This window comes from Cynoglossus semilaevis, chromosome 13, assembly GCF_000523025.1.
Source record: "Cynoglossus semilaevis isolate Cse_v1.0 chromosome 13, Cse_v1.0, whole genome shotgun sequence".
Lineage (NCBI taxonomy): Eukaryota > Metazoa > Chordata > Actinopteri > Pleuronectiformes > Cynoglossidae > Cynoglossus > Cynoglossus semilaevis.
In genome coordinates, this window is record NC_024319.1 from 2307632 (window position 1) to 2319788 (window position 12157).

At 42.7% G+C, this 12157-nt stretch overlaps 2 protein-coding genes across 5 annotated transcripts; both read right to left on the reverse strand.

Moving 5' to 3' along the window:
• Positions 1–212: 212 nt before the first annotated feature.
• phc1 (polyhomeotic homolog 1) lies at positions 213–6394 on the reverse strand. Of its 4 annotated transcripts, none has more exons than XM_025061358.1 (14): positions 6237–6394; positions 4856–4989; positions 4624–4734; positions 4467–4532; positions 4167–4310; positions 3562–3741; positions 2687–3457; positions 2449–2587; positions 1865–2043; positions 1694–1757; positions 1507–1594; positions 866–1040; positions 478–718; positions 213–364 (listed from the first exon to the last, which is right to left on the reverse strand). In XM_025061358.1, exons 2-14 carry the CDS (start codon positions 4973–4975, stop codon positions 213–215), a joined length of 2430 nt encoding a protein of 809 aa, XP_024917126.1. In that variant the 5' UTR covers positions 4976–4989; positions 6237–6394. The 4 variants fall into 4 exon arrangements, with proteins under 4 accessions (XP_024917126.1, XP_008320957.1, XP_024917125.1 ...); XM_008322735.3 differs by having other exon boundaries at positions 2449–2590; positions 6237–6390; XM_025061357.1 differs by having other exon boundaries at positions 2449–2590; positions 4856–4983; positions 6237–6389.
• Positions 6395–6784: 390 nt separating this feature from the next.
• m6pr (mannose-6-phosphate receptor (cation dependent)) lies at positions 6785–11498 on the reverse strand. The gene is made up of 7 exons (XM_008322734.3): positions 11153–11498; positions 10376–10545; positions 10105–10274; positions 9850–9956; positions 9526–9656; positions 9303–9429; positions 6785–8278 (listed from the first exon to the last, which is right to left on the reverse strand). The coding sequence occupies exons 1-7, from the start codon at positions 11156–11158 to the stop codon at positions 8156–8158; spliced, it is 834 nt and encodes a 277-aa protein (XP_008320956.1). The 5' UTR covers positions 11159–11498; the 3' UTR covers positions 6785–8155.
• Positions 11499–12157: the final 659 nt, after the last annotated feature.

Consider the following 12157-nt stretch of genomic DNA (forward strand, 5'->3'; position numbering starts at 1 on the left):
TCGTTACTGCAGACACACACACCGACACACACACTTCTGTCTCCATGTTCATCGTTCATAACTCTGTGTGTGTGCGTGTGTGTATCTGTTGTGTTTCCTCCTGATGTCAGAGGACACAACAGAAGACACACGGTCCGTTTGTCCAGGACAGATGTCCCTCATTGTCCCCGGAAACCTCCGCCTCAAGTTGGATCTACCTGTGGACGACTACGTCACTCACGCAGGCTGTTGATGGAGGCACAGATCTTGAGTGCAGGACCCAGCTTGATGTTCATGGTGGAGATGAGGTGGTCCTCCCGCAGCAGCAGGAGCGCCTGTCCATCGATTTCCTGCGACAGGAACTGAGCAGCCAGTTCCTCGCAGCCTGGAGAGACAGAGAAGACGATGAAAAGAAGACCCGGCCTTGAGGACGGACCTGGAGGACACGTGGCGTGGGATCCAAGAGGAGGCGCCGCCGCTCCCCTTCTAAACACCAACCTTGGAGTGAAGAGATGAACCTGCAGACTTCGTCAACGCTCCACTGAGCAGGAGTGGCGGACAGGAAGTTGCCCCCCTGCAGAGGAAGACTACCAGGAGCCGAGCTGTCCGACTGAGGAGCGCTGTGCTCCGCTCTGGAGCAGGAGTGGGAGGAGCTTGGTGAAAGTGAAGGAGAATCGTCCTCCTCTTCTTCCTCGCCGTCGCTGGACACGTCATCCGACCGACTGGACTCAGAGTGACACTACAGACAAAAAAAAACAGAGAGATTTCCTGATGAAATGTTCTCATCTGATCCATTCCATTCCCCTTGGTACCACTAGAGGGACCCAGTACCATCCTGTGGTCCAGGCACCACGGTTTGAGAACTCTGTTCCCCTGGTGGCCTTACCTTGACTGGCGGGTGTCTGTTTGACATTTTATTGGAGGTGATATTAGAGCTGTTCCTCCGTGAGGGGCCTCTGCGCCTCCCGCTGCCCTCAGAGGAGGCTGAGGGCGGTGACGTGAGTCCGGCGCCGCTCCTCCCCCTGCTGGTCTTGAAGTGTTGGCTACAGCTGACATTATACCTGTGGACCAGAGGACAAAGGGTCAAAACAACGGCACAGCAGGTTTAATCGACAGCTTTGTCAGTCAATTACAGGGTGTGGTGAACGATGACGGGTTTAATAAGTTAATAACAGTTAATAACTGGAGTTGAACTCAAACAACAACAACTGATGAATGACTTGGATGCAAAAGGTTAAAAAAAAACAATATAAAATTAATTAATTAAATTAGTAGAGTATTTAACACTTCCTCCTGACACTTATTTTTATTACAATTGCTGCTAAAATTCTAGTTATTTTGTTGCAATATTTTGGTCGATGTTTACACGTCAACATTTCTGCAAAATATTTAATATTAACGTTGACTTAATATAAACCTAACATTCAATAAATACAAGTCGTTTGCTTTTTTTTAAAATATCATCGTCGTCACATGTGACACAGTTTTCTTTCTCATGGTGTCGAGGACAGAGCCGGACTCTCCTACCTCTTAGCACAAGTGTTTGAACAGAACCTCTTCGAGCCTCTGAACTGACTGGCTGGTGCCAGACTTCCACAGTATTCACACTTCAGCACTGAGGAGGTAGAGAGACAGAACAACATCATCAATCAATCAATCGTCATTTCATTCACTAATCAACTCGACCTCCTCGGACACTGAATCCGTTCCTTACATGGAGGTCCGTTTTCTGTGCGTCCCGCCAGAGCAAAGTCTCTGTCCTTGAGAAGTCCGGCCACCTGTCGTTTTCACAGTAAAGCAGGTCAGAAACGTGTGATGAGAAGAAGCACGGTATGTGTGGTTCAAGCTCTGGTTTGGTGTGTGTTTTGCGGCCGGCTGAACTCACAGGGAAAGGCTCCGCCCCCTCCTGGATAACAAAGCCCTCTATGAGGTGAGTGAGAACTTGAGGCTTGACCACAGCCTGAGGGACCGGCGCTCTGTCTTTGTCACCGTGACCGACTCTTGGCAGTGGCACAGGTAAGGTCAGAGTGGGGGGGGGCAGGAAGGCAGCGGCCGCGGGAAGAGCTACGGTGAACGAAGGAGTGAAACGAAGTCACGGGTTTGAAACTCATGGAACAGAATCAAAACCAACACTTGACGTCAGCTGAGCTGATCCAGGATTTGGTTCAGGAAAACAAATAAAGGAAGGGTTTACTCTAGTGGTTCTCAAACTATGGTACGTGTACCATTTATGGTACTGGGGCTCTCTCTTTTGTGGATATTTTTTGTGCTGCTTTAATTAAAAATAATGCACTTTAACTCTGAACATCTGGGTGAAAAACTTTAATTATTTCTGGAATTTAGAGGCAAATTACCTTGTTAAAAAAAAGTAGAACATAATAAAAAATAGTTGAATCATTTTATTAGGAATTGTATTATTCTTCATTTACTGGCCTAAAGTGTTTAGGGACCATAGTGAAGTTGACAAACCTGAGTCCTTGGTAGGAGCTGGTGATAAGGGAGGGGCCGCGTCCTTCATGGAGGCAGAGTCTGATGTTTCCGTGACCATCTCGTTTGGGGGGTCACAGTCGGATTTCCTTTTCAACGAGCCAATGACAGGCTTTGTTTGCTGCTAAATTGGAATGAGACACGGATTGGGTTAAAAATTGTGCTTGGACTTTCACCAGGACAGAGCGACTGTGGCCCAGTGTCAGACGCTTGGTCTTACCAAAGCGCTGCTGTTTGACGCCATGCTAACGTTGCCACTACATTCCTGAGAAGTGTTGCTCCGAGCCTGAGCCAGAGGCACCGCCTGAGCGTTTCCAGCTAAACCCTGCCTGGCTCCAACCAGCTGCACAGGGATGTGGGGAGGGTTGTGTGCCCCCGAGGCAGCCTGGCTGTTGCTGGGTGGGGCAGGGAGAATGGGAGGAGGGTGTCGAGGGGGTAACTGCACGGGCAGACGGTGTCCCTGAGCGGTCTTGGGCTGGATGGGAATTGGACCCTTATCTGTGGAGGAGTTGCTCTGTTGAAGCGGCTGCACCACCAGAGTCTGAGTGTTCACGTTGGTCTTTGGAGTCACTGAACCAATCGGGTAGCCCTGAGTGGAGGTAGGAACACTGGAGGTGGGCACCAAGATGACGGGGGCCGCAGAGGAGGACAGGAGGAGCTGGGAGAGAGGGAGGGCGGCGGAGGAGCTGGAGGACGGAGCTACCGAAGCGGCAGACGCAGCAGTCAAGCCCTGGTTCCCAGTTTTTACAGTCAAAGCGTTGGTGGGAGTCTGCTGAGGGAAACTGGGTTTGACCATCTGCTGCTGCTGCTGCTGCTGTGGCTGAACCTGCTGCTGATGCTGCTGCTGATGCTGCTGCGCTGTCTGAGAATAAGTCTGCTGCTGCTGCTGCTGACCAATAGGAAAGCTGGAAACATCTTTCCTGTCTGGCAGCTCAGATTTGACAGTAACTGCTCTGGGAGTGGAGCCACAGTGTAGAGCCAGGTTCTGTACCTGCAGCAGGAAGACGTCACAGCAATAAAATACTAGGACGATGAGAGACAGTGAGTGTAGATACAAGTGAGACTGATTTGAACGGTGTAACACCGTGCTCTTACCTGGTCCATGTCTGACTGTGCACCAGGTGTAGAAGCAACTTCATGCTGCTGCTGCTGCTGTTGTTGCTGCTGCTGCTGCTGAGGCTGTGTCTGGGCCACTGTTGCCACAGTAGCAGTTGCTGCACCACCAGGCATAAAGATGAGCTGAGAGGCGAGTGGAGCCCTGAGAGAGCGGTTGACCTGGAAAGACACAGTGAGTCAAGTAAGTAAATAGTAGGAGTGTGTATTGGCATGTACAGCATCTGTCGATACGATATGTATCACGATACGATATATTGGGAAATACTGCGGTACTACAGTATAAGTATATAGCGATATAGTTTCCCCCCCAGTGTCACTGTCGTCCCAGTGTGATCCTAGTCTGAGACTCTGAGCCCTTTATATCATGATGCTGTACTAGAATAATAATAATATAGAAAAATCAAATACCCTGGGTATCAACCAAAAGACAAACCTTAGCTTGTTTACTGTAGTTTACTGTAGAAATGCTCGAAACATAAAAGGTTCATTTGATTATTATGCAAAATATTCTTCTTTCCAAAAAAAGTACGCGGAAAATATTCTTTTTTTTTTTCTGTCATTGATATTTGATCCTCTAAACTCACCCTCAGAAACATCTGGCCCTGTCCGGCAGAGTTCCCGCCCAGCAACACTGACTGGTTGAGTGCTGGACTTGTTGCGGAGGTGGCAGGTCCGTGAGGACGAGGATTAGTCATGGTCCCGACTGCAGACGTGGTGCTGTGGTTGACCTAGAAGAAGAAAAAAAAGGAAATCCTCACTGCAGACGTGGTGCTGTGGTTGACCTAAAAGAAAAAAAAAATGAATGAGAAAAAGTTTAATCAGAGAGTGTTCTTCATGGAGAAACCGGAGTCAGATTTAGAAGAAGAGTAAAAAAACTAACTCACGGTCGTAGGTGACTGGGACATGCTGTTGCTCGGGGTACTGGACTGGCGGCTGGCTGCGAGTGTAGCCTGGTTTGAAGGGAGACGTGCAGTGGATGAATATGAAGCTTCTGTTGACCATGTTTATTTATCGGTGTTTCACAGTCATAACCACAGGTACCTGTTGAACTGCAGCCAGGTTGTGGAGCTGGGCACTGTTGATCTGCTGCTGCAGCATGAGCTGCTGGAAGTACTGGGCAGCGTGTGGCTGCCTCTGCAGTGCCTGAAGGGCCTTCACACGTACACAGACCCAGACACACAGTCATTAGAGCGAATCAAGTGGTGAGATTTATAAACATACATTTACACCAATCTGATCTGACAGTCTGTACACCATCATCACCAACTCTCACCTGAACAGCCTGCCTCTCGTACAGAGACATCTGAGATATCTGGGGCGTGCGAGAGTTCCCACTGGTCTGAGGGTTTCCATTGGTGGCGGTGCTGCTGTTTTGGTCTTCACCTCCGTCCATGTCTGCTGCTGCTGCTGCAGCAAACACATCCACACACAAAGGTATCGTTGATGTACAATATTACAAAAAAAAAAAAAAAGTGTGGCGACAGACAAACAGGCTGATTCATTTCCATTCATTCATTTTCTAAGTGAAAAAAGATGATGGACAGAATCATTTCCATTCATTCATTTTCTAAGTGGAAAAAGACGGATCGGTGATGGACAGTTCACCCGTCCATCCCTGGACAAACAACCATTCACGCGCACTGTGATACCTGTGGTTAATTTACATCAATTTAATCCCTAATCTGCATGTTCCGCCCCCCCCCCAAAGAGGTTAACAGAGGTGTAAAGACTGCCTCCTAGTCTTTCTTGAAAGGGCACTAAAATATTCCAGAATATAATCTATGGTTAGGAATTTCACAAAGAAGGAAATCGCCAATGAAAACAACAATTCCAGATTTTTTTTCTCCCAAATTTGACTTAGAATTTCCTCCACAAGCTCTCCAAAGACCAAACAATCTACATTAGAAATATTGGTTTAAATTAGTTATTCATTACTCATCGTCTGCAGTCAGTGGATATTTTTCCTTCCGTTGTATTTGACTTGTTTACATCTTTCTGTCTATACATCAGATGTCAGTGCTGATCAGAACAGCAGCAACTGTTTACATTTCGATTATGAAAAACCCATATGATTTAATGCCGTTTTGCGTCCAAATGTAAAACTCCATAGGAGTTTCGAAAATACTTTTTTTTCTTTAAAAAAAAAAAACATAAATAAAGAGAGTTGTCTGGTTAAAATCTGACACGCTCCGTGATTCACCGTCCACTTCGTGTACGTCTACACGGAGATGGAGGACGTTTTTCAGACGTTGTCACATAACGGTGAGAAACGTAACGGTGTTCTTTCTCCAACTGACCAGTTGCCAACATGATATATGCATGCGAAAGAAAGAACATGGAAGGGGGGCGGGGGTGGGGGGCTGGAAAATCACTTGTGAGGGACAGGGGCTGGACCGCGGTGGTAAAAACCACAACGGAATCTGCTGCTACTCTCACAACAAGCAGAGAACAGTTACGAACGGAAACATTATAAGTTTAAGCAGCTCTTCGGTGGCACACAGTGGCGTTTTCTGTTTTAAACAGCAGCGTTATTTAGTTAGTTCGGCTAACCCTCTAGCACTGCTACTTTACAGAAGGTACAGCAGCAACGTAACAATCGCATCGTCAATTAAAGCGACTTTAACTGACTACGGGCGGAGGAAAATCGTACCTACCTTGATACAGCAATTACGACTGTAAAAAAAAATCCAAGGAATTTAAGGTTCGGTCCAGTTTTCAGCAGCAGACAACGACTGCCCCCCTTTCCTTTTGCCTCCAACAAAACTCCGACCCCCGCGACACACTCTTATTCTGCCGCGGTATTTTCTGGCAGGTCAGAGGACTGAAAGTGCAATGCTGCCCTCCCCAGGTCACTAGTGCTTTTTTTAAAAAAAAAATTCTCCAAAACTTTTAAATTTAGTCATATAATTGTCCAGTACCATATTATTTACATAAGTATTAAGTATTACAGAAGTACTGCTAATTTACCCTGACAACATGACAGTCTTTTTGAATTATTTATTCTGAGTATGGTCTGAAACATCATCTCCTGCTTTTCCCTTTTCCCTCAACGGTTTACTATTTTTTTATAATCAGGAATATAATAGTATTAATAATATAATAAAAAACAGTATTGAAAGAGTATTAAAAGTAAACCTTAGTCCAAACTTCAATCCAGAGGTTGATTAAAAGGTGTCTTCAAAATAAAATACAGATTACAATGTTATTCTTAATTGTGTTTTTATTAAAGACCATGAAATGCACGAATGTGATTGCAATTTGGTGTGTGATGTGATTTCAAAACTACAACAAAAAAAATAGTTACAGGTTTCACATTATATTATAAAGCAATGAGGACAAAAACACAAGTGAATGGGTGAAAAACAAGGTAGAAAATCTGAAGGTGTCCAGAAGTGTAAGACTGACCACCACACTGTGATTTAGGATACTGTTCACTGAAACACGAACTGCCAACCAAGACAAAGTGCAAAAGACAAACTGATAAACATGATCCATGAATGTAACACAAAGACCTGCTTCACTGACATCTCCAGGTGTAGGCGTGATGTTACAAAACTCTGCTTTACTTTCTAATCGCCTTGTTTGACAATATCGACTTTATGAAGAAATATCTATAATATAACATATTCATAGATAGCTGTAGTCACTTAATCGAAAGCGTTTAGATTTGGTAAAACAGTAGTTTTTGACTAATGGTTTGGTGTAAGTGCCTGTGATTATGAACATATTTTGCAGTACATTTAATTTACTCTAATCTAAATACAGACCAATGTACAGATTATTCACGGAAACATTTTTCTGAGAAAAGCATCAAATCATCAACTGGCCTAAAATCAACGATCAGAAAGATGTAACACAGGAAATGTGACACATGGTTGATCTGTGTGATAGACAGATGAAGGACCGCGATGATTAGGCCTGACAAAAATAACCAGTTTATAGATGTTAGCACAAGTGCTTTCCGAAAAAATAAAGTGAGCGTTAAGTCTACTCCAGTCTGGAAATGCCAGACACCTCCAGTGATTTTCTTATCATATAAACCACTGTGCTCAGATATCAGTGATCGTCTTACAACTAACCAACTAAAGCCAGCAAGCAAAAGCACTTCTGTGTTTTTTAGAGCCTCCCACTGTCAGTGCACAACCAGGACATCAGGAAGAACAGGTTGCTGCGACACAATTAGCCAAGTAGAAATGAACAACTTTAAATAATTATAGAATATATCCTGAATTTATGTGCTCCATTGTGGTCAGGATTCAAAGTGAGCAATGTCAGACTCTCACTGTGGCATATGGAGCATTGGCCAACTTACGAGTTATAGACCAAAGGTCTTAGCATGAAATGTATGGAGTATAGTACACTCTGGTCTGTGAGTAACAATCCTTTCACACAAAGCGCAGGTCAACAGCAGTTGCTCAAGGCGCAAGTCTGAGAACTGGTTTTCAACGCAAACCAGACCATAATAAGGAACAGAAGCAGACACATGTCTAACAGCAATTTCATCTCATCTGTGAAAGAGTAAACTTCATCACATGGTGAAAGATTTTCATCCCATTTTTCTATCACATTGAGGTCACATGGGTAGCAAGTGGTCGTCTCTCTCCTCTGGCTCCTCCTCCACAGGTTCTGAGGGAAGTCCGGTGTAGGCTGAGGGTTCCTCTCGACTGCGTGACCGGCACACAAAGTCACACCCGTCCTGTAAAATATAATTTTTTTTTTAATATAGTGAACAAAATCTGAATGCATCTGCAGTAGTGTTTGGGTAATTTCCCTATAAATGTTGTCTAATTTTGAGGAAACAACCATTTTTTTCTAAGAAACTGAAAAGTAGTGTTTGGGTAATTTCCCTATAAATTTTGTCTAATTTTAAGGAAACAACCATTTCAAACTGAACAGGAAGTTATGAAACGTTTAAAAAAAACGGTGACGAAAGTTATGGATGCCTCAGTCAACTTAATAAAGACAAAGAAAATCTTGTAGGGACGCAGTCCAATCAGCGCCGAATTCGTCATTTTACGGGCGAGAGCCAATCAGAGCTTTGCTTGTTTCTAGGAGTACGGGATGATAACGGAGATCCAATCACCGTGACTGTATGTCGGTAAAAGAAGACCGTTTGAAGTCAGGAGCGGTAAATGTTCTGGTTAGCTTAAAATACAGCGGTAAAACTTTAACATCAGCGAAAACATGACACTCTCTTAACCTCAAACGACTATTTGAGACAAGAACATAACTAATTTGAGCTATTATTTGCAGACTTGTCGTCCTGGCGTTCGTGCTAAGGTAAGCAGACCGACGAAAAATAATTAAGCTAATCTGGCTAAGCTACGAAAGTCAAATTCGCCACCGCCTCTTTTCATCATTGTAATACTTTTACGTCTGTGTATGTTAATGAATAAAATATTATGGTATAATTAGACCGAAGGTAACCGTTAAATGTATTGTGTTTACAGATAATAAATTAATATTGTATATATTGATAGTGCTATTTTAGCAATTTTAACAACACAATGTTGAGCAATTTCCTATTACAAGGTTATAAAAATATTCTATAACAATGGTAATAACACATTCTAGTCCAGCATTTAGTCTACAAACAATTTGAATTTAATTAAAACAATTCTCATGACTAAATTTGGACTAAGATGAATATTAAATTTAGTCAAATGACAAAATGCTTGTCAAAATTAACAGAGATCATCCACCAAGTGGCTCGGCCTCACCGCAGACAGGTTCCCAACCTCCACCCAGAAGTTGTGGTTGGGAAATTGTTCAACTCCTTTGGCTCCAACGATCAGCCGCTGATACAGGAATCCTCCAACAAGGTAAATAGCCAGAAAACAAATCATGCTGCAAGAGCAAAAGTAGGCGATTAGTGATATTTTTCTTGTCTTAAATCTTTGCGCATTGAGCATGTTTGGGTCTTTGCAGAATTTGTTTACACACATGATGAGTAATATGGAGCCTGTGCTGAGCCCGGACGGAAGAGCTGGGCAAATAGAGCTCGACTCCAACTTAAAAAGGTAAAAACAGTCCTGTTGCCTCTCCCTTTCCTCCAGAAGCACCTCCAGCTGGCCCTGGGAGTGGAAATAAATACATTCATTTTAGGACACATCAAAATACTGTATGCAAAATCGAAAAATGTGACAAAAGCATATCTGGAGGGACACATGCCTGGGTTACTACACCCACGGAGTTTAAATAGTTCACAAGTAGGTTTGAATCCAAACTATTACATATATTTGATCCAATAATTCATCTTTTTGTTACCACTTTGTCCCTGTTGCATGAGATCATCACAAACGCTCTTCGGTTCTCCTTGGAACAGTGAGAATCATATGCTTCGCCATTTTGGTAGATCAACATCATCAAGTCATCTGAAAAAAAAAGACTGTCACTTGACTAAAGAATCATATACAATATTTAGCAGAAATAGGTGAGGGATCATTATGTACATTAATCAATAAAACCGTTTGTAATCCCAGTTTGCTGAAACGCACAGAGGTTTACGCCGCACAGACTTACCTCCTCCGAAGGCTTGTGTTGCGTTGTACATGCCGATCACAGTCGTCTTCTTGGCATCGCCCTTGCTGTCCACTTGAATAATCCCTGCACCTGGAACACCTCCTGCATCCCCACACAACTGAAACACATATGTGTAGCTTTCCCCTGCAGTGGTGTTCACAACGCTGAAGCTGTCGACATAACAAGTTCTCTGTAAATGCTCGTTTACTCATCCAACCGCTGCGCTCTTACATCACATAGTTGACCCAGAATGTGCAGGGAGTTTACTTACTTTTTACCTACGAGTGGCTCTAGTTGTTTGAGGATTTTCCAGTCTGATTTTGACTCGTAGAGGAGTTTGCAGTTGTTGATGCCCTCAGCACAGATGACATTTTTAAACAGAAGCAGCTGTAGCATCAGAGTCCACAGCAGCAGGGACTTGTCACAGGAACAGCAGAACAACTGGAAAAAATCACAATGGTTAAAAAAAAAAAAAAAAAAGTTCTCCAGGTGATCAGCTTAAAAAAAAAAAAAAAAAAGAGTTCTCCAGGTGATCAGCTCATAGGCAGCAAAAGGCAACCCTAAATACTTCTAAATGACTGAAATACTGCAAAAGAAAGATCAATGGCATCCACAGCTAGCTGCCTAAAAGCACAAATATATTTAGTATTTTGTACAATGTCTTTGTTAATCTGCTTTATTGATTTGCAGGCATCTATGGCTCAATAACACACTGAACAAAGTTGTGTTTACACAGTTCTAACCTAACTCCACATACCTGATTTGTCCTACTTGGTATGTGCATGCAAAAAACTGCATTGGAAACTTAAATAAATACAAGTAAATATTCCTGAATAACTACATTAAAAAAACCAAACGTTCAGAAAGTCCTAAAACAATCAGTCCCTAAATAAATTACTGATGTTAATGTGCATTGTAAGTAAAGCGAAAACGATTTTTAAAATGGTGTCTCCAAAACTAAATAAAAAGAGAAGCATAATATATATATATTTTTTTCTTTTGTACCAGAACAGTACAAACTAGGTTAGGGGAAACTATTTGCATTTACCTTCATCACTTCTTTCTTCGTGGATGAGTAGAAACAGCTTTGTGTTTCTCACACACACACGCACTGACAGAAAAGTTACAGCTCTAGAAGACGATGCAGTCAGTCCTCCTGTGTTGATGTTGCTTCCTGGTTGACTTTGTCATGAAAAAGGCCGCAGTAATATGTTTTTAAAAAATCAGTAAACGAATCCGAATGTTTTAGATGCAAGCGTCGATATAACAACGTTATTTCTCCGGAACAATTAACTTGCTTTTCCACAGTAAATGTGTCAGAGAAGAGTATAAACAGCTAAAAGGCTACACAGAAATGCGTAATGCGGAAGTGGAACAAAACTAACGCAACCGCGCGCTCTGACGCATGCTCGTACGCTTACGTCATGTGACACGTAATGACCAATGATCACGAGTTACAGTTGAATTGCCTTAGTGCTGCACAGTTTACGTTGTTGTGGGTTGTGGATTAATTTACGTTTCATATATATATAATGTGTGTGTGTGTATATATAATGTGAAAATATATATAATTTTCTACATTATAGTATTTGTAAGTCGTGCGATGCAGATCGTATTTCGATCTTAACCACTTTTCGTCTTCAACGTCACTCAGTGGAACCCCCCAAACTGATGGGAATAACATCTATAAATTATCTTATTTAGATAGGTATATGTTCCAAAATAGTAGGTGCTCCTCTATAAGGAACATCATGGCTTAAAAGATAGAAGAAAGCAGTTCTGTCAAAATTAAATTTAAACAAACTTACAAACACCACTGGCTATACCTTTTCCAGAATCTAATTATTATCAAGGCCTAAATGGACATGGGAAAAACGTTTATAAACGTTAATAAAACTTCTGACTTTTTAGGATCCCCTGTATTATCTTAATTGGCCACTAAGGTTCGCTAACTCGCGTCGAAAACTTTTATCGTTACTGTTGATGGTGGAAAAACAAATATTTTTTTGTAGAAGTATAACGTTTGAGAATCACCACATATAATTGTGCAGTA